The 20,461-nt window shown below is 51.8% G+C and overlaps 1 protein-coding gene across 3 annotated transcripts in view; it reads left to right on the top strand.

The window, feature by feature from the left end:
* The window catches only part of Ppargc1b (PPARG coactivator 1 beta), a 111,849-nt gene that overhangs the window by 85,963 nt on the left and 5,425 nt on the right, over nt 1-20,461 (top strand). For all 3 annotated transcript variants that reach the window (XM_004854400.4, XM_021266200.2, XM_004854403.4), the window contains 8 exons: nt 183-356; nt 7,051-7,260; nt 10,672-10,788; nt 12,456-13,572; nt 14,461-14,497; nt 14,986-15,050; nt 16,199-17,003; nt 19,709-19,784. In XM_004854400.4, the coding sequence (XP_004854457.1) occupies nt 183-356; nt 7,051-7,260; nt 10,672-10,788; nt 12,456-13,572; nt 14,461-14,497; nt 14,986-15,050; nt 16,199-17,003; nt 19,709-19,784 (2,601 nt within the window). The remainder of the gene's footprint in view (nt 1-182; nt 357-7,050; nt 7,261-10,671; nt 10,789-12,455; nt 13,573-14,460; nt 14,498-14,985; nt 15,051-16,198; nt 17,004-19,708; nt 19,785-20,461) is intronic.

The raw sequence follows: 20,461 nt of genomic DNA, 5'->3' as shown, positions 1-20,461 counted from the left end.
TGAGTCGACTACCAGTAGCTTCAGTGATTGTAAGGAGTGGGGCAGATCTTACATTTGTTGGTCGCTTGGCGAAATGGGCCTTGGCCAAGGTTCCAGATCTGCAGTGTTGTGAGTAAGAAGCCCTCTGCTTGGGTGCATCTGAGCTCAGTTCTGATCCGCCTCCTTCCTTCCTGTCTCCTCAGGGTGGGGGATCCGGGCAGGAGCAACTCTGTGCCGACTTTCCCGAGCTCGACCTCTCCCAGCTGGACACCAGCGACTTTGATTCAGCCACCTGCTTCGGGGAGCTGCAGTGGTGCCCGGAGAACTCTGAAACCGAGCCCAGCCAGTACAGCCCCGACGACTGCGAGCTCTTTCAGGTACGTGCCCTGGCCTCAACCCTGCCTGCGTGCCTCTCTCTGCCCTCTCCCCACCCTCTACATTTGCTCACCCAGAAGTCCCTGCACCCACCCAAGCTCTGGGGACCCTGCTTCTTGTCCTGGGTCTGCACCTGACCTGGAGCAGCTCCCGTTCCCTCACCTGGCCCACATGATCACCTCTCAAAACTAAGGGCTGGGATGAGCGGTCCCCTCTGTGCCTCCCTGGCAGAACCAAGCCCCTCAGTGGGCTGCGGAGCTCCAAGTGCTCTGTCCCCTGCATGTCTCATCAAACCCCCATCCTCCCCTGTGAGAGAGGTGCCATTATTTCCCCATTTTACAGATAGGGAAACTGAGGCTTGGAGAAGTTAAGTTATACACCGTGGGCAATTTGCCTAGCCAGTGGCCAAACTAGAACCAAATCTAGTCTGCTGCCTCCTGAGCCAGGAAGGAGAAGGAGTTAGTCATTGAGCACCTGTTCTGTGGTAGGACTGTCCCTGTGTATATTAACTCATTTAATTCCTTAATGTCTCTCAATTGTAGACACACTTATCCCTACTTTCCAGTTGAAGGTTTTTTAACAAGAGGCCATGCCCTACGCACAGGCCTGTGGACCCCATGTGCTTCCCGCACTCCTTGGATGGATGTGGTTTCCTTTAAGGCACCTGGAGGGATACAATGACTGGGGTTTGCTTGTGAAGAAAGCAAACTCTGCGTGCACTTGTGTGTGTGCATGTGGGTGTGCAGCATGCAAAGCAATAGACAAAATAAGATTGGCTGTGGAATAAGCTGGTGATGGGTACCTTCGCATTCATTATTCTTTTCTTGAAATTTTCTCCCCCATCAAGTTTGGGGGCAGAAACCACAGTGACCTGTGCCTATGTGGCAATGTAGTGACATGCCGATTGCCACCTGCCATGCTGGCAGGCCACAGCGTCATCTCAAATAGTCCTCCCACAGACTCTGTCAGTCCTTCTGGAAAGGTTGTCAAGTCCCCTGTGTGTCAGGCACTGTGGACATCACTGTCCGGAGCAAACACAGAAACAGCAGAAGCCACTGGGCTTGGGACAGAGCACACAGGGAAACAACAAGGAATAGGAAGGTCTGCAGACTGGTGGCCAGCTAGGAAAGACCCCCCAAAGAAGTGGGTCCCGGCTGCAGAATGAGGAGAGAGCCCTGAAGCCCACAGGGCAGGGACAGAGTGCTCTAGACAGGAGTAGGCTGCAGAGCAATAAGGCAGGAAAGGCCAGCAGTGCTGGGGGAACAGAAAGGCTGAGAAAAAAGTGCTAGGAGGTGAGGTCTGACCAGCATGCAGGGGCCACACAGTCTCTAGTGGGTCATGGTAAGGAGTCTGCAGTTCTCCTGGGACTATTGTAACCTATAAGTTGTATGTTCTTGATAACCCATTTTACGGGTAAGGAATGCGAAGCGTGGAAAGGTGAAGTTACTTGTCCAAAGTCACACGCTCAGGAAGGGCTCAGGGCAGACCCTAACCAAGGATCCTCTATCCCTCACTGCTACACTGAACCCTTTTGCCAATCCTGTAAGGAGTCTGAGGGCTGGGCTCTGACTCCATCCGGGTCCCCCATCTCCTTATCTGAAGAACAGGATGCTGCCTTCACAGAGTTCCACTCTCCTTCTCAGTGAAACTGCTTTCTGGTTGTGAAGATCTCATGTAGGAGGGGGATTGGGTTGCTGCCTGAAGCATCCCCACATGGACTGCACAGAACCCCCCATACATACACACATACTCCAGCAGTTCTCTGCCAGTGTCCTGCTACTGCATGGAGTGGTGCAGCCCCCAGGCTCCCATCCCAGTGAGGAGGCTGACTCACGGCTGGCAGGGCTCTGCGTCAGGGCCTGCACACTGCAGTGGAAACCTGCTCTGCCTTCCACTACTCACTAGAGCACCTGCCCTGCATGTGGCAATGTGGTCAAGGTCTGCCTGCCCCTTGCCCTGGCTCAGCCATTGTAAACACTGTGTGGGGTGTGTCCACATCATTCGTGGTGTCCAGCACTCTGTCAGGGCCTTAGAAATAGTTGCCCTGTGAACACAGTCTCCATGCCCAGCTCTTGTGTTGCCTCCTCCCAAGGAGTCAGCTGGTTGGCTGCTTCCTCTCATGTGCCCCCATCTCAAGTGTATGCGTCTCTCACGGTTTTCATCATCTCTGGGCCTCCCCCACCGCACTGTAAGGACTCAATTTCTATTTGTTAAATAGAATCAATCGCAGTCTTTAATTTTTCTTTTTTGGTACCAGGGGTTGAACTCGGGTCCTTCTGCTTGCGAGGCAGGCAGTGGAACCACTGAGCTAAATCCCCGGCCCAGCAGTCTTTTCTTTGTTGTCAAAGGCCAGAGATGACCCATTCCAAAGCCTTGAGCTGAGGTCCGGGGGCCCTAGGTTCTGATCTTCCTGCCAATAGCTTGTTCAGCCTCCTTGTGGGATGCAGTGGGAATCATGGAGCCTGCTTGCCTGTGTCAGAGCAGCATTCTAACAACTGAAGGGCATCATCACTATGGGGTAAACTAGGAGAGTGGAGACAAAGCTATAGTTGTAAGGCTTGACAGCCTTTTGGGGAACAAGGATATTTCTCCTATGCCCCAGAGTTTGTAGGGCCTGGGCCCAGTGGGCACTTGGGAAGTATTTCTAGGCTAAGCAGGTGTTTGGTTCTTCTGTGCTCTGTGAACTTGGGCAATGTGAGGAATGAAGAAGGAACATGGACTAGATTAGTGACTCTTAATTTGCTTAGTGTAGGGGAGGAGAATCACTGTGTCCTTTTTAGACTCTTGATGAAATCATGGACTTCCTCCCAGAAAAAAATGGGGTAGAGGGCAATTGCCTGAGTTTCTTGGGGCTCAACAAAGCCTGCTGAACAGTGGAGGATTTCTGGGTGCCTTTTCAGCCCTGACAATCTAAATGCTAGTCTGTGCCATTCCTTGAAACCATATCTAGTCCCCAAAATGAAGCATTTCCCTTGGATTTCTTGAAGGCTCTTTTTCCTCCAGCTTGAGATCAGCTCAGGAAGGTTGGGGGTGGGGCCAGGTCTATTAATATCCCTTCCTCAGCTGATTAACTCCTCATTAATTTGCACTCCATTTCTAAGCAGAGCGGGGGAGCCAAGCTAATGGGCCCAGGGAAAGGAGAGGGTGTCCAGCTCCTCATGAGGCAGTATGCTAGGTGCCCACAGGATGGCATGGAGGGAGAGAGCACCCTGGGTATGCAGGAGGGACCTTTCTTCTCTGGCACTTAGCACCTCCAGCCCCTGTGGAGACTGTTCTAGGCTGAGCAGCCCAGGGAGGCGAGAAGGGGGAAGGCCTTTTGCTAGTCACTTTTATCTTCACCCAACTTGATGGGTGCTTCCAGAGTTCGCAGCCATCTGTACTCATTTCAACCTGTGCCTGGCACCCAGTAAACCAGTGTCAGCTTTCTAAGTGCCAGGTTCTCGTCCTTGCTCTTGTGCCCTGATTGGCTGTGTGACCTTGACAAGTCTCTTTCCTGGGGCTTCAGCCTCTTCCGCAAAAAGAATGGTAGCTAGGGTTCCTTAGGAATGTCAGCTGTGATTGATTGGGAGCTATGGCCTGGAGCCCTGTGTCAAGAGAGATGCTGGTGTGGAAGGAACCAACCCCACCACGGGCAGGTCCACCATCAGGGTTTATATACCACAGTGGGAGTATGTATGACATGCATTTGGCACCGCTGGTCACTCACTGCCTGGCCCTGAGACCCTTCCAGCTCCTATAAGCATAATAATTCTTAGTGTCTCTGGGCCATTTGCTATAGTCCCTGGGAAAGAGTGTGGATTCTCATTCCATCCAGCACTGGTGATGTCATTTCTGGATGACTTCCCTCGAGAATCCAGTCTTTAAGACACTGAACTCAGTCTCCTGCCATTGGCCATTGTTCATTGTTTGGCTCAATCATTTCTTTGCTCAACTACTCTGCTGCTTCCCACCCTCCAGGCGCCCAGTGGGGCACTGTCATCAGCCCTGCAGGGAAGATGGCCAGGGCTCAGGTCTTCCCATTGTATGGGTGAGGGAACAAGGCTCACAGGAAGGAAATGACTTTCCCAGGGTCACTCTGTGGCAGAGTCTGTTACTGGCCACTGAGCCCCAAGTTCCAGGATCTTGACTCCCCATCAAGCTGGAAAGATCATTGTGGGAGCACAGGGTTGGAAGTCTGGCCTGGGGGTTAGGGAAGACTTGTTAGTGGGGGATAGGGGCAGCCAGATGAGCCCCACTACATTTTTTTGGGTAGATGTTTGCAGTTCATGTAATTTACAATTATCTTGGAGCCCCCATTACATTCTAAAGCCAGAGTCCATGGGCCTGATCTGCCCAGGGGCCCCCATCCCCAGAGCTTGGGTCAGGTCCAACCAAGATCTTCCTTTTGACTTTTCTTTTATTCTTAGCCCTGTTCTAAAAATTACAAATGTGTTTGTTCTCCTCTCCCCATGTCCCCCCTCTGGACTTACCCAGCTGCTATTCTGACTGCAAGGCCTGGAACAGATTTAGTGCAGCCAACAGGCTGTCACGAGATGTGGATTTCAGATGAACTTCCTGAATAAAGGATAAACAGCCTGACCTGGGATGGGAAAGTATGCTGAGGAGGCATCATGTGACAGCATGTGCTTCTGCCAGAACAGCCCCAGGAACTCAGGCTTACTGATGGAGGTGCTTCTCCTCGCCTAGGAGCAGTGTGATCCCTGCTCTGGGCCTCTGGCTAACAGCCTGGAGATGGGGAGTGTGTACATTTACCCTCCCTGCAGGAAGTGAAGCACCTTCACTCATCTGAGCGTGGGGCACTCAGTCCCAGACCTGGCTTTACCCATTATTTGCTAGGTGACTTGTGGCAAGTTGCTGAAACTCTATAAGGCTGTTTCTTCACCTGCAAATTGGACATGAGAACAGAGCTCCCCTTGTAGGGGTGACTGAGATGGTCACTGAGGTGATATTGACCAGGTCTCTATCTCTTTCTTGGCAGGGCTCCATGCCCCAGGCCTTTGCCCTGGGCATCCCCTTTACCTGGGTCTTCATTCCTTAACCCTCAGCCTGGTTGGTGTCTTTCAAGCCTAAGTTGAGATGTAACCTTGTATTAGTTTTCCCATTGCTGGATGAAATACCTGCAACTTAAAGGAGAAGAGGTTTAATTTGGCTCATAGTTTGAGGGGATTCAGTCCATGGTCAGTAGGTCCAAGACAGAAACATGATTATAGAAGGGCATGGCAGAGCAAAGCTGCCTGCTTCATGGCAGCTGGTAAGCAGAGCAGGGAACAGTGCCAGAGAGGAACGGGGGAGGGACCACTTACAAACCTCAAGGTTATACCTCCCTCACCCCTACCATGACACACTCAGAAGTGTGCTTCACTATCCCCTAGGTGGCTTCTAAGCTAATCAAGGTGACAACTAACCTTAACTGTCATACAGCTGCTCAGAGAAAGCTTCCTTGGCCACCCCCAGGTAGCCTTTAAGCTTCATCATGTTCCTCTTCTCCATCCAAGCCATTCGTCTCTCTGCCTCCCAGCCTTTCTTATGCTTTGCAGTGAGCTTGTGTTTTTTACTTCTGTGACTCTACCTTGGCTGGAGGGCAGGCTGTAGGAGGGCAGGACTGTGGGGAACTTGGTGTGCTGTATCACCAGTGTCCAACAAAAGCCAGGAGCAGGGCTGGGGATTTACCTCAGTGGTGCATCCACCTGCCTTGCAAGCACAAGGTTCCAAGTTCAATCCTAGTACAAAAAAAAAAAAAGCCAGGGGCAGAGTGGGGTAGGGGTGGGGCAAAAGGCCACTACTACCACTACCATCGTCATCATCCTTGCCATCAGATTGTCATCACAATAGCATCGAGTGCTTACTCTGTGCCAGGTACTACTTTCTAAGCATCTTCCCTATATTAATTCATCTACTCCTCAGTGACAGCCCCACAAAATAGGTGCTGTTATCCAATTTGACAGGTAAGGAAACTACTTGCACAGGGACCCACTCTTGGGAAGTTTGACCCCTGAGATTCAAGCCCAGCTCCCAACCTGGGACCCCACAGGGAAACAGTAGCTGTTTCTTTATTGCTCTGGTTGTTATCATCATGGTTGATTCCTGGCTTGTTCAGCCTTCACTTTGCCTGGGCTTCAGAGTCTGAGGGGCTGGGACTTGCAAGGGTACCACTAACAGTTTTGGGGAGCAGCCTTGGTCCTTAGCAGAAAAGGCAGGTATTGTTCATACAGACAACTTTATGTCCCAGGTCACACTCCAGAGAGCAGCAGAGCCAAGACTGGGACTCCAGGGAGGGAAGGGCACTTTCCCTTACCACCTGCATCCTACAGGGGCTCTTAGAGTTAGCAACACATTTATTGGGCATCTGCTGTCCCAGGAAAACTGAGCAGATCTGATGGGCATAGGGGTAGGGGAAGACGTTTGGCAGGAGGGCAATGGTTGTGGAGCAGAGTGGGCAGAGCAGGTTTCCACCATGCAGACAGCTGGCCTTTGTTCCCTGTCAGTGGAGAAACTCCTGGGAGTGGAACTCCTGGTCTAAAAGTACGTGTTTTTCAGTTTAGCCAGATCCTTCCAATGCGGGCAGACTGGTTTGCATTCATTCCCCCAGCGCAAGTCAGGTGTTAGCCAGGAGAGAAAGCATGGGATATCCAAACGGAATGCAGAAGAGCAGCTCTCTGCAGAGATGTCAGGTCTCCCCCTGCCTCTTCCTTCCAGATTGACAGTGAGAATGAGGCCCTCCTGGCGGCCCTCACCAAGACCCTGGACGACATCCCCGAGGATGATGTGGGGCTGGCCGCCTTCTCGGCCCTGGATGAAGGAGACACACCATCCTGCACGTCAGCCTCACCTGCACCCTTGTCTGCGCCGCCCAGCCCTGCCCCAGAACCCGTGGCCCCAGCCTCAGAGGTGGATGAGCTTTCCCTGGTGAGAACCTTTCTGGCTGAGGTGATGGTCGTGGCCTGGTATGGGTGCAGTGCCACTAGCTGGGGCACTATGGTTCCTGGCAGAGAGCCTGGACCAGAGGTGCAGTGTCATCCAGTGAGACTTCACCTACATTCTGTGGGCTCCTTGGGATTTCAAAGGTTGACTTTAGTCATGTGTTAAATCCTTGAAATTACATGCAAATATTTTGCTAAAGATTATATAGACATGGTAAAAATCCAAGCAGGAAATGTGGCCAGTTAAAAGTAAAACCTCCTTTGCTCTCTTACAATCACTTTTTTCCTTCTCCAGAGGTAACCATGGTTATGGATCTGTTATGTGACTTTTCTCTTCACATGTTTTTTTTCCCCCCCACTACAAAAGGGAGCCTGTGATATATATACTCAGTTCCTCACCTTGCTTTCTCATTTGACTGTGTCTTGGAAGCTCTTCCAAATGAGGAGTTTCATCTTTGTTAGCTGTGTAGTGCTCCCGGGTAAGGATGTCATCCTTTATTTAAACCACACCCCTGCTGATAGGGATTTTTGTTGTTTAACTCTTGCATTGTCACACACAGTGCTTAGTCACTCTGTACATGCAGGCTTTGCCCCAGTCAGTGGATAAACTCCTGGGAGTGGATGGCCTGATCGAAGTATGCATGATTTTTCAGTTTAGATAGATCCCTTTGGATGCCCTTCCAGTGAGGGCAGATGAGTATGTACTCCCTCTGCACAAGTCCAGTGCTATCTTCGAGAGTGCTCAGAGTACACAAAGGGCAGGCAGCAGAGCGGCTTTCTGGGGAGAGGGTGTCAGCTGCGCTCAGACTGTCAGAAGATCTGGACCTCACAGGTACTGGAGGCAGTTGCTGATGCTCCCGAAGCTCAGCATTGTCAGTGTGCAGTCCAGCTTGGTGTGGCCTCCTTGGGCTCCTCCCTTACCTTGGAGCTGGGGCTCCTTGGAGGCTGGTGGGACTCATCTGGGAAGTAAAAGCCTGTCAGAGCAAGAAGCGTTCTTAGGTCATGGAGAGATGGAGCTAGAAAGGCCCTTGGTGATTATCAAGCCCAACTCTGGGGAAACGGAGGACTAGGGTAGGGAGGGCCTTTCCCATGGCCACAGAGCCAGTTGGTGTGCCAGCAAAGACTAGAACGCAGGTGTTCAGACTCATGGTCTAGGGCTCTTTTCTTTTTCCCTCACTGCCTTCAAGGTCCCCAAGTCAGTAGGAAACATTTAGGAAGCACCTAACATGGGCTGGCACAGAATATGTTGCCTCACATGACGGCTCCTGCTGATGAGATCTTGCCTCCTTCCAGACTGGACTCGGACTACCCGGGTTTGAATTTCAGTCCCATTCAGTAGTGCTTGTGGGTCCTGGAGGCACCCACCTTCTTTTAACCTCTCTCTGACACTTCGTGACCTATTGGTGGGGGTGAGGTGGGTGGCAGATAATAGTGGATGCCTCAAAGGGTATTCAAGACTAGAGCAGGTCATATATGGGGAGCACTTAGAATAGTGTCTGGCACATAGACTCGCTCAGTAAACACTAGCTAAGTCATTGTCCCCGCATGACCATTGGTAGTAGTAACAAGATTTCAGTGCCATTTCTGCACAGGGCTTTACAGAGGCACCAAATCTTGGTGAGGCAAAGAGCGACCTCTGCTGGTCAAACGTTGTTTCCCTCCCATCCCTTAGACTGCCTTCACACATATTCCTCTCTTGAGTGCCTCTGTTTCCTGCGCTGGAAGGCCCTTCTGTTTAGGCCCACAGGAAACAGACTCACTGTCTAGACTTGCAGCATACCAACAGGTATAGAGAGGTGCTGCAAAGTTATACAGACGCTAGATCTTGCCAAGGATCCCAGAGCACCCACCCATGGACTTAGGACCTCTACATATTTGTGCATTTTTCTTAGGTCACCAGCTCCTTTTGTATTCTTAGAGTCAAAAGTCAAAAAAACAGTCAGGTCCACTCATTGCATCTCCTTGCCCCCCATTATGCCAATGGAGAAACCAAGGCCCAGAGAAGTGGCTTGCCCCAGGTCTCAGACACAGTGAGTAGGACCGAGCTGTGTAGAACCAGGTCTCTTTCCTCTGGTCCAGGGGTCTTTTCCTATCCAAAGTCAGGGTGTATGTTGATTTGGGGTCTGGGTGAGGCGGCGGGGGGGTCCTTTAGCTCCTCAGTAGAGTAGGGCACGGCCTTGTCTCTGCCTTCTAGGCCTGTGCTCCTTGCTGGGGTGGGGGTAGGGGCACGTTCCCCAGAAAACATTGGTGCTATAGTAAAATCCGTTGTGTTTCTTACCATGTTTCATTCTTGGCCATGATGGATCCTGGGTAGAACTTCTAGGTGCATCAGCTTGGAGGCACCCTGCACTGCCTGTAGAGTGCAGAAGCAGGGGAGTTTCAACAATCTCTATAGAAAAATTATCTAGGAAAAAAAAGACAAGCTAAACTGTAACATTACTCCACATGTGTAAAAACAGCCGACTGGGTTGGAGGTAACATGTACCTGTGTGTTCTTATATGATTAAAGTCCATCTCATGATAGGTGCACAAGGGAGTAGTTAGTGGCAATTGCCTCTGGGAGCAACAAAGAAACCTAGGATAACAGTGAGATGCTTTTAATTGTCCACCCTTTAGTGTTTGTGGTAGGTAGATACAGATTTAATATTTATGTTGTTGTTGTGTTTTGTTTTGTTTTGTTTTGTTGAGGCAGGGTCTCCCTTTGTAGTTCAGGCTGACCCTGAACTATGTAGACCAGGCTGGCCTCGAACTCGAGAGATCCTCCTGCCTCAGCTTCCTGAGTGCTGGGATTACAGGCATGTGCCACCGCGCCTGGCTCAGATTTAATATTTATGTGTCACTTATTTAGTTTATGAAATCATTATTATTATTTTTTTTGGTACTGGGGATCGAACTCAGCCACTGAGCCAAATCCCCGGCCCAAGAAATTAATTTTTAAAAGGTTACTATGAATGAACAAAAGGAAAACGAGTCCTCTTCAGATAATGGTTTTAGTACCTAACCTCACAGGTGTGTGTGTATGTGTGTGTGTGTTTGTGTGTGTGTGTGTGTGTGAATGTGTACCTACTAAAAGTATATGCAGAATGTCCTGATAATAGTTTAACCACAGAATGGGTAGGCATTATCTAAGAGCAGTTTGGTTTCTCAGAGTCACAGCTATTCTCTTGGTTTATTGACTCTGAAAAGAACTTATATGTTAGTGTGATATTTGTGCATGCTTTGGATTATATGCAATACTCTTTCTGCACTCACTGTGTTGGGAGCATCATCCTAGGGCATCATGTGCTTTCCCCACAGTCCCATGGTGACAGCTAAGGTATGATCAGCCTTGACATGAAGCTGTGGTCCTCATGTCTGGCCATGCTTAGCCCCAGACTCTCTCTCTGCTTTTCCCCAGCTGCAGAAGCTCCTCCTGGCCACATCCTCCCCACCGTCAAGCTCTGACACTCAGAAGGAGGGGACCACTTGGCGCCAGGCTGGCCTCAGGCCCAGAAGTCAACGGCCATGGGTCAAGGTATTTCTGCACAGGCCCAGAAGTAAGCCCAGGCCCCAGGCAGCTGCTCAGGGACATAGTCATCAGTTCTGGCACATGTGGCTAGTCCAACCCACTCCAGTCTCTGTCCATGCTCCTCACACAAACATTGTGGAGCCATTGTCCTGGTCTCTGCTTCTTGAGATACAGCCCAATTTGGGCTTCTAGAAAGAACCCTGGAATTTTTTCACACTTCATGATTTCAGTTGCTGTTAGACTTTAACACAGGTTGGAGCAGGGACAGAGTGGCCTGCCTTCGGGGTTCGTGTTTAGTGGGATGACAGATGGAAATAGGATCCTCACTGGTTGTGAAGACTGCATGCAATTTGGAGCTCTGAATACCAAGGATCAAAGCACAACCTCTTTTGGGCTTCCTCTCCCACACCGAACAAGGAGGGCTTAATATGTGATTTCTAGGGCTTCCTGTTCCTTAAAGCTGTACTCATGCTTGCCCTCCTGCCTGTCCACATCCTTGTCCTTGTGCTCCCTCCCTGTTTGTCCTGGCTGACCTCCTGAAGCAAACGCCCATCCTCCTGCATTCCGTATTGCAGTAGCTGAGCCCCTCTCTGGGTCAGTTCTTTGCCCTCTGGGATACTAGAAGGCTTCTAAGTAAGAAGAGACCCAGCAGCCATTGTTAGAAAGCCCCAGGAAAAAGTGGAACTGGCAGGGAAGCCTCCATGCAGGAGCACATGGGCAAGCAAGACTTGAGAGACATCAGCTAATGCCAGCACGCTGAGGGCTCAGGCTCCTGCCCAGGGAGCCTCCCTTTATCCTATGGACACTGGGAAGCAACTGAATTTTTCTTTTGTTTTTTTCTTTCTTCTTCTTTTTTTTTTTTTAAATGGGGATTGAACCCAGGGCCTTCACCTGGGTCCACATCCCAGTCCTTTTTTATTCTTTATTTTGAGATAGGTTCTTGCTGATTAATTAAGTTGCCTGGGCTGGGCTCAAACTTGTGATTCTGTCTCACATTCCCAGAGTGCTAGGATTAGGGGCATACCAAGCAAATTTTTTCTCTTTTTATAACAACTTTTCTCAAGCACCATATATATCATAAAAGCCACCTTCATCTGTTTGTTTTTGAAATGGAGTCTCAGTGTATTACTCAGGCTGGTCTTGAATTCCTGGGCTCCAGTGATCCAAGTATTGGGACCACAGGTGCCCTGCTAAAAGCCACCTATCTTAAAAGTATAATTGTATGGTTTTTAGTAAATTTACAGTTTTGTAACCGTGATCACAATCCAGTTTCGGAACATACCCATATCCCCAAAAGGGCCCCAGTGTCCCCATTTGCAGTGAGGCCTTCCCATTCCCAGCTGTTGGCAGCCACCAGCTCAGGTCCTGACCCTGTGCCTGGAGGAGATGGAGAAGGGACATGGGCCAGACCAAGCAAGCCTCGGAAGTGCATCTCGAAGGGTCTCGGGGGCCAGTTCCATGGTGGGGAAACCTGTCGGGGCCTGGGTGCTCTTCTACTCCTGACCACCTGAGCATAGCCAGGTGTGGGCTGCGTGTGGGAGGCTGAGGGCAGAGCGAAGGAGACCTGGACTGCCATGGTCCAGGTGAGGTGCACCAGGCCAGCAACTGGCTGGGGGGTGGGAGGAGGAGGAGCAGTGCATCCTCCCTCCTCACTCTGGCCTCTGTCTCTCTAGATGGACAGCGCCCAGGACAAGAAGGCCCCCATGTCACAGTCTCAGAGCCGGAGTTGTACAGAACTACATAAGCACCTCACTTCGGTGCCATCATGTCCCCAGGCAAAAGCCTGTTCTCCAGAGAGGGGCCTGCAACGGCCACTGCCCCTGAGTCCCCAGCTTCTTGCCAAGGAGGACTATGCGAGCACTCAGCCAGCTCCAGCCTCTCACCTGGATGCTGTGACACTGGGAAGGGCAAGCCCCTGTCCCCAGGTTCCCCAGGAGGACGTGCAGGCAATGGTGCAGCTCATCCGCTACATGCACACCTACTGCCTCCCCCAGAGGAAGCTGCCCCCACAGCCCCCTGAGCCGGCTCCCCAGCCCCAAGGCAGCCCCTCCAGGCAGGTCCGGCCCCAGCCCCGGCCCCCCTCCAAAGCCTCCTGGGCTGAGTTCTCCATCCTGAGGGAACTTCTGGCTCAAGATGTCCTCTGTGATGTCAGCAAACCCTACCGCCTGGCCACACCTGTCTATGCCTCTCTTACACCCCAGTCAAGGCCAAGGCTCCCCAAAGACAGCCAGGCCTCCCCTGCTCACCCAGCCCCAATGGAGGAGGTGAGGATCACAGCTTCACCCAGGAGCTCAGGGCCCCGGCCGAGCCTGCGTCCACTTCGGCTGCAGGTGAAAGGTGTTGTCAGCCGGTCTGCCAGGCTAAAGCAGCAGGCGGAAGATGAGGAGGAGGAAGAAGAGGAGGACGACGAAGAAGAGGAAGAAGAGGAGGAGGAGTGGGGAAGGAAAAGGCCAGCCCGAGGTCTGCCATGGACCAAGCTAGGGAAGAAGCTGGAAAGCTCTATGTGCCCTGTGCGACGTTCTCGGAGACTGAACCCTGAACTGGGCCCCTGGCTGACATTCTCTGATGAGTTGCTGGCCCCCTCAGAGCCCCAAGGTGCTCTGCCCTCACTGCACCTGGCTCCTAAGACCTGGAACATGGAGGGACAGCTGGGCAGCCCCACGGATGAGGACAGTGTCCAAGACCAGCAGCTCCTACGGGGACCCCAGATCCCTGCCCTGGAGAGTCCCTGCGAGAGTGGGTGTGGGGACACGGATGAGGACCCCAGCTGCCCACAGCTCCCTTCCAGAGGTAGTCAGAGCCAACGGTCTGCAAGAGAGGGCAGGGGTGGGTGTAGCACATCCTACTGGGCTAACAGCCAGGAGTCCTGTTTTCTAGGCCCCAACCTCAAGTGTGCAGAGTTGGCCAGGTCTCTTTCCCTCTTTGGCTTTTCACTTCCCTTTCTGTGCAGTGAGCTGTTGGGGCAGATCTTCAGGAAACCACCTGTACACCCCCTGGCACACGGGCAAGGCATTGCTTAATGAAAAAGGAACAAGGTGCCTGCCTTCACTGGGCTTATGTTTCAGGGAGGGAGAAAGGCAGTCAAAGACAAAAAAGGAAGCTGATTATAAATTTTGGTAAGTGTCCTAAAGAAGACCTAGGGATGATGTAACAGATTTTGGTCTATAAGTTCAGCATCACAGTGAGGTTGAATTTTAAATGCTAATGATGGTAGTAATGATAATAGTTACTTGTTGTGCACTTGCTGGTCTGAGGCTTAACACACCCTCTCCCTTTCACTCTGCACAAGAAACCTATGTGGTAGACATGGTGACCATCTCCATTTTAAGACACAGAAACAGGCTCAGAGCTGTTTAGGGTTCAGCCTTGTGCTGGACTCTCCAGAACCCACAGCTGCAGCAATTGGGAGCAAAAGCTCTCCACCAAGGTGCCACACTCTGGCCAGGGGACATATTGTGCACATTTGCTCTTTCTGCAAAATCATGGAGAATCCCCTCTCTGAGACACTGGGGCAGAAGGTAGATTGGACTCGATCCTGTCCTTCCCCAAAGCTGGCTAAGGCGTCGGGTCAGCTGTCCTTCACCTTCCCTGAAAGTTTGAGCTCTCCTTTGGGGGGAAACATCTGCTTGTGGTGTCATGTTGAGGAATCTTATTTTCCTTTTTTTGGTCTTCTTTCAGACTCTTCAAGGTGCCTCATGCTGGCCTTGTCACAAAGGTAGATTTTAAAGAAATGACTGTTATATTATTCCATCAGATTTTGTCTTGGATTTGTGGGTTGGGGGTGGAGGGATCTGTCCAGCCCGGTGCCTAGGCCCCTGCCCTGGTTGTCATCAGGGTCAGCAGGAGCTGAGCTCCCTAAGAAGAGGGTTGGTTTTTAGAAGTCGACCTCTGCAGGCCCAGGGGAAAGAGGGGGAATCGCCCCTTGGTCATTTTATAAGCCCTCTCCATGGGAAAAGCTGGCAATAATGCATGACTTATCCTCTCCACATCCTCCGACAAACCTGTCTGTGTCTCCTAAAAGCTGTGCAACTTGAACTCCTCCAGCAGCCAGGCTGAGGGTCCCACCAGCAAATGCTCCCCAGACCCATGGCAGCAGAACCAGGGTCCATCACAGTGTCCCCTTGCCTTCCTCGAATGCTTGGGCAGTGGAACCTACTGTTGACCGGCCTCTTTCCTTTCTGTCCTCCCTACTCCTCTCCCCAGCAACCCTCCTTTTGGGAAGAAGAGCTTTGAGCAGACCCTCACAGTGGAGCTCTGTGGCACGGCAGGTGAGCCAGGGGGTCCAGCTGGTGGGGTGCCTTTGGGGGAGCTGGCAAGGCCCCTGGCCACAAATCCCCCACACTGAACAGCTCTGCAGGCAGTGTGGGTGCCCAGTGAGCCCTCCCTGCCACCACCCCACAGGCTTCGCTGTGCATTGAGATGCACAGTGAGGGTGTTCCAAGGAGGAGGGTCAGGGCTTGGGGCAGCCATTTGGCTGCCTGTAATCAGCAGATGAGGTGACATCGGGGTCAGAAATGAAAGACAGTTCTTCCCTGGAGAAGCCCATGGTCTGGGGGGAGGGGGGACAGACTCACACCCTGAGAGCACTGTCTGATATGCACTTACTTCAGAGTGTGAGCAGGAGCTCTGGGAGTACAAGAGGGTTGGGACTGGGCAGGAGTGAGGCCTGAGCAGACTGCCTGGTGCCAGAATAGGGGCATCTGAGCTGGTCCTGAAGGATGAACAGACGTTGGAAGACAAAGGAGAGGGTTCGCTTTGCAGCAGGGTCAACATAGGCAGAGACATGGAAGAGTAGAAATACAGGCTGCACCGGAGACACTGGTTATCTGGTTCTGCTATGCAGTAGAACAGGGGAGAGGGGTCGGGAAAGAGCGGTCATAAAATGACCAAAATGCAGAGGTGTTTGGCCTTTATCCTGTAGGTTTCAGGAGCCCTGGAGAGGAAGAGATGGGCACTGTAGCAAGTTCCTGTGGTACATTAGGGAGAATACCAAGGTCAGGTGTGGAAAAATCAAGGGCACTGTGGTGGCCAAATCCAGTGAGCAGTTTTACCTGTGGTACCTGCCCTATTGCACACTGGGAGACACCTGAGTCAGGGCTCATTGAATGCTTGGAGGTAGAACAGGAAGTGCCATCTCTAATGACTTGGAGGCTTCAGCTGCCATTACCAAGCCACAGAAGGGATGGCAGATCCATCTCATCACATGCCAATACCAAAGAATTGAAGGACTTCAAGGCCACATCCAGGCCCAGGCAGCAAGCAGTGCGGTGATCAGTTAGTGATGCCTGCCATCCATTACTTCGGGGAGTGATAGCATGCAAACACTTCTTTACCATCCCAAATTAAGGTCTTAGTGTCTGTCCCTTGGAGAAGAGATCTGCCTTCCCCTCACATGTTTCTCCTTTTGCCTGGGCAGGACTCACACCCCCTACCACACCTCCCTATAAGCCCACAGAGGAGGATCCCTTCAAGCCAGACATCAAGCACAGCCTGAGCCAAGAGACAGCTCCCAGCCCCCACTCCCGTGGGGCCCTCCAGCTCACGGCTGCCCCAGGAGCTTCCCCGAAGCTGCCTAAGAAGCTCTCAGAACAGAGTGAGCTCCTGTCCCACCTTCGACATGTCCCAACTCAGCCTGCCTCCCAGGCTGGCCAGAAGCGCCCCTTCTCCTGTTCCTTTGGAGACCATGACTACTGCCAGGTGCTCAGGCCAGAGGGGGCCCTGCAGAGGAAGGTGCTGAGGTCCTGGAAGCCATCTGGGGTCCACCTTGAGGACTGGCCCCAGCAAGATGCCCCCTCACGGGCAGAGACTCAGGTCCCTAGGAAGGAAAAGGACCGAAGCTGTGATGTCTGCATGCCACCCAAGGACAATGTGCAGCTGAGAGACCACGAGATCCGCGCCAGCCTCACCAAGCACTTTGGGCTGCTGGAGACTGCCCTGGAGGACGAAGACCTGGCCTCGTGCAAGAGCCCTGAATATGATGTCTTTGAGGACAGCAGCAGCAGCAGTGGTGAGAGCAGCTTCCTCCTGGAGGAAGAGGAAGAGAGGGAGGAGGAGGAGGACAATGATGGAGAGGACTTGGGGGTCAGCCCTCCTTGCTCTGACCACTGCCCCTACCAGAGCCCGCCCAGCAGGGCCAATCAGCAGCTCTGTCCCTGCAGCCACTCCAGCTCTGGCTCCTCATCCTGCCGCTCCTGGTCACCAGCCACCCAAAGGAACTTCAGGTATGACAGGTAGTACAGCCTCAGGATGGGCAGCAGACTGCTGAGGACTCCATCCCCCCGGTTCCAGGGGAGAGAGGAGCCAGATTAACCTGCTCTGGAATGGAGCTGCATCTCTCTGTGCTCAGAGGCCTGGTGGGGCTCCTGGAGGGAGTTGTGGCTGAGCCCTGGAGGCAAGCAGAGCCTGTGTGACAGTCAAGAGGGCTCCAAATCTCCTGGCCTCAGGAGAAAAGCCACTTTCTGGCCAATTGTGGCCTTACATTTGCACAAACTTGCTCCTTATTCTGTTTTCCATGTTTACATGTGTCAAATGAGTAGATTTTTGTGCAAACATAATACAGACCCAGATAGTTTAAAACTTGTGTGACATTTTCATATTAAAGGATTAGGGTAATTCTATTTTTTTTCTAAAAAATGGATTAAAGCAGAGATGACGTTTGCTCCTATTTGTTGGTTCTGTTGTGTGCTGCCCTGTGACTTCTTGCACTAAAAAGAGCTCATGGGAGGGACCATGTGTCCCGAGCCTTTTTGGTCGTACTGTCCTTGCTCATTGAACCAGACAAGAGAGGAAGCCAACCCAAAAGTGGGCTGCGGAGCTAGACAGAAGGCATAGAACCTTGGGGGATTTGGGGAGACTGCTCGCTTCTCTTTGATCATAAGGACGCGATTCATGCGGGCCTGGGGGCGGGTCGTGTTGCCTGCTCTGTGCCTGCGGTGTGCCAGGGTGGCCACTAGATGGTGCTCTTGGGTCCAGAGCAGAAAAGCAGACCCGCGAGCCCCGCCCCCAGCTCCTGAAGTCCCCACCCCTGAGTACTTACTGATTTTGTGCGGGTGAAGGTGGAGAATTTGCATTTCTAACAAGTTCACCACCAGTGATGATGTTGCCAAAGGATCATACCCTGAGACCAAAAATCAGGGCATCCAGAGAGCTTTTCTTAGAAACATTCAGCTTCATATTAACACATCTATACCAATGGCTCTTACCTGTTTGAAGATCCCATGAAACCAAATGACCATCTCGCTATTAAATTGTGCACGAACATCAATTTTAGGGGGTTCCTGGGCTTTCCACAGAGCAGTGTTGAGAAGCCCTAAGTTGTCAGTTATTCAAAATGAATTCCCCAGCAATTTCTTTAACAGCTGTTTTGCCTAACAAGCCAGGAGCCATCAGTCCCAGTTGTCTTCTGGCAGACAATTCTGGGCCCCTGTTTCTGGCTCTATTCTACTTTCCCCAGGGGCAGCTCCTGCCTGAGCCCTCTGTGGCCAACGTTCAATCTCACCCTTGCTTTGGGCCAAGCAGACTCCTCAGTCTCCAATGTGAGCCAGGTTTGTGCTCTGCAAAAGTGTGTTCAGAAAGTCTTCCCCTGCATCCAGGGCAGTGTTCCTCCCTGCCTGCTCCAGACCTTGAGCAGGCCCCTGCTGCCCTCTAAAGAGTTGAGGTTCTCTCTAGAACCCTCATGGGTCTCCTTTTTTCCTTCTTGCTTTTGGGTCACCTCCAAGTCTGGACTTCTCTGCTCACTGGTTATCTCAGTTCCTGCTCAGCTGCCTGGCAGGGCTTACTACTTGACAAGCCTGGTAAACCTCCTCAGCCTTTTCCAGACCCAGTCTCTTCACTGCTGCTGAGCTTCCATCAGTAGGAAGCATGCTGAGGCTGGTTTAGCAGACGATCTGAACTCCACAAGGCCTTCCAGTCTCTCTGGGTTCTTTAGGCAGGGAAAGCTGACCAATTCTGTTGCAAATTAATGTTGATTCTATTATTCTATAGCTCTAACCTTTGCAAGTCATATCCCCTTCTGCCACCCTACTTGAGCTTTCCAGATGCCCTTGGAGGCTACATCTGCTTCTCGTCCTCATTTTATAGATGAAGAGACTGAGGCTCAGAGAGGGTGAAATAGAAAAACAGGGCAAGCATCCACTGACCAGTTCCTGGTCCAAGTACTTATATGCATTTTCTGATTTGATCCTTAAAAATGGCCACGGAGGTGGACATCATTGATTATCCCTGTTTTCTAGAGGAAGAAGTGGAGCTGACAGGGCTTATGTAACTGGCCAAGGTCACCCAGTAGGGAGGTGGTAGGGGCAGGATTGGAACAGAGGCTGACTGACTCAGGAGTCCACATTCCCGTCCTCCCAGCCATACTTCTCAAGGATTCACACTGGAGGCAGGGGCAGCATGCAGACAGGTGAGGAAGCCTCAGTGTGTGGCGGGGGAGCCTGCTCAGGCTCTGCAGATGAAAAGCTTGCTAGCCCGGCCCAGCACAGGCAAGGAGCTGCGGTCAGAGCCTGTTGATGGCCAACGCACAAACTAGTAGAAAGCAGTGGTTCTAGAGCCAGAAGACCTGCTTTGATCTCTGACTTCTCCCCTCTAGGGAGGTCCCATCTTGAACCCAAGCTTCAGATGTTTTATCTGGAAAATGGGGAAACAAGACTTCCTAGGGTTTTCTCATCAGGTCAACTAAGATAATGAAGTGAAGGGGTTTCTCTACCCCTAATGGCAGTGAAAGGCAAGGCTCCGAAGGGCAGAGTTATAATTAGCAAGCTGGCAGAAAACTTGCGCCCATGTTCAAAGCCAACACAGCCCTGGGCTGTCCTTGCTGAGGGGAAGCTGGGTTTCTGCCCTCAGAAGCCTTTGCCTCCCAGAGCAGCTTCACCCGCCCACCGTGCTCCTCCTGACAGTGAGTGCCTCTGCTTTGCTTGTTCACTGACAGATGTGAAAGCAGAGGGCCATGTGCAGATGGAACCCCAAGTTTCCGGCGCGCCAGGAAGCGGCAGGAAAAGGCCATTGTAAGTGATCTGGGGCCCCGGAGCCCAGAGTGAATGGGGGCACACAGGGGTGCCAGAAAGTGCTGAACCTGTCAGCCTTCAGCCACTGCCTGAGCAGAAGGGCCTGTGGCCTGCAAAACAGTTATATTTCTCTCATTTGAAAGTCACAGGGGTCACCAGAAGCCATCAAAGCTTGCACTATGTAAATTTCAACCAATAGACTGCCCGAGCCGAGGTATGCAGTTGGTGGCAACCTAGGGCTCAGCATCTGTAGCTTTGAGAGTGCCAAGAGGGTGGGAAGGAGGGAGTGCATAGCAGGTTCTTCTTTTTCTGGCAATTGAACATAAAGCCTTCACATTGAGCTATATCCCTGCCTCTTTTTATTTCAAGACTGGGTCTCCCTCAGTCACTAACTTGCACAGGCTGGGCTTGAACTTGCAATCCTCCTTCCTCAGCCTCCCAGAGTGCTACACCACCAGACCCAGCTGCAAGCAGGTTCTTAAAGCCACAGCGTGAGCATAGACCATCCTGTTGAAGCCCATGTTTGGGCCTCTTGCAGTTTGACAAACATGGCACAATCTTAGGCTTTGGGTGACAGTGATGTACAAAACAGATAAGGTCCCCCCCTCCCATGGTTGGGGCAGAAGGGAGAGAAAGACAATGGACTCATAAGCAAAGAAATGCACAATGGAATTACA

Source organism: Heterocephalus glaber, unplaced genomic scaffold (genome assembly GCF_053883595.1).
Source record: "Heterocephalus glaber isolate CG9 unplaced genomic scaffold, H.glaber_assembly_v1.0 deba00001463, whole genome shotgun sequence".
Classification (NCBI taxonomy): Eukaryota; Metazoa; Chordata; class Mammalia; order Rodentia; family Bathyergidae; genus Heterocephalus; species Heterocephalus glaber.
This window is presented reverse-complemented; position numbering and strand designations above follow the sequence as displayed.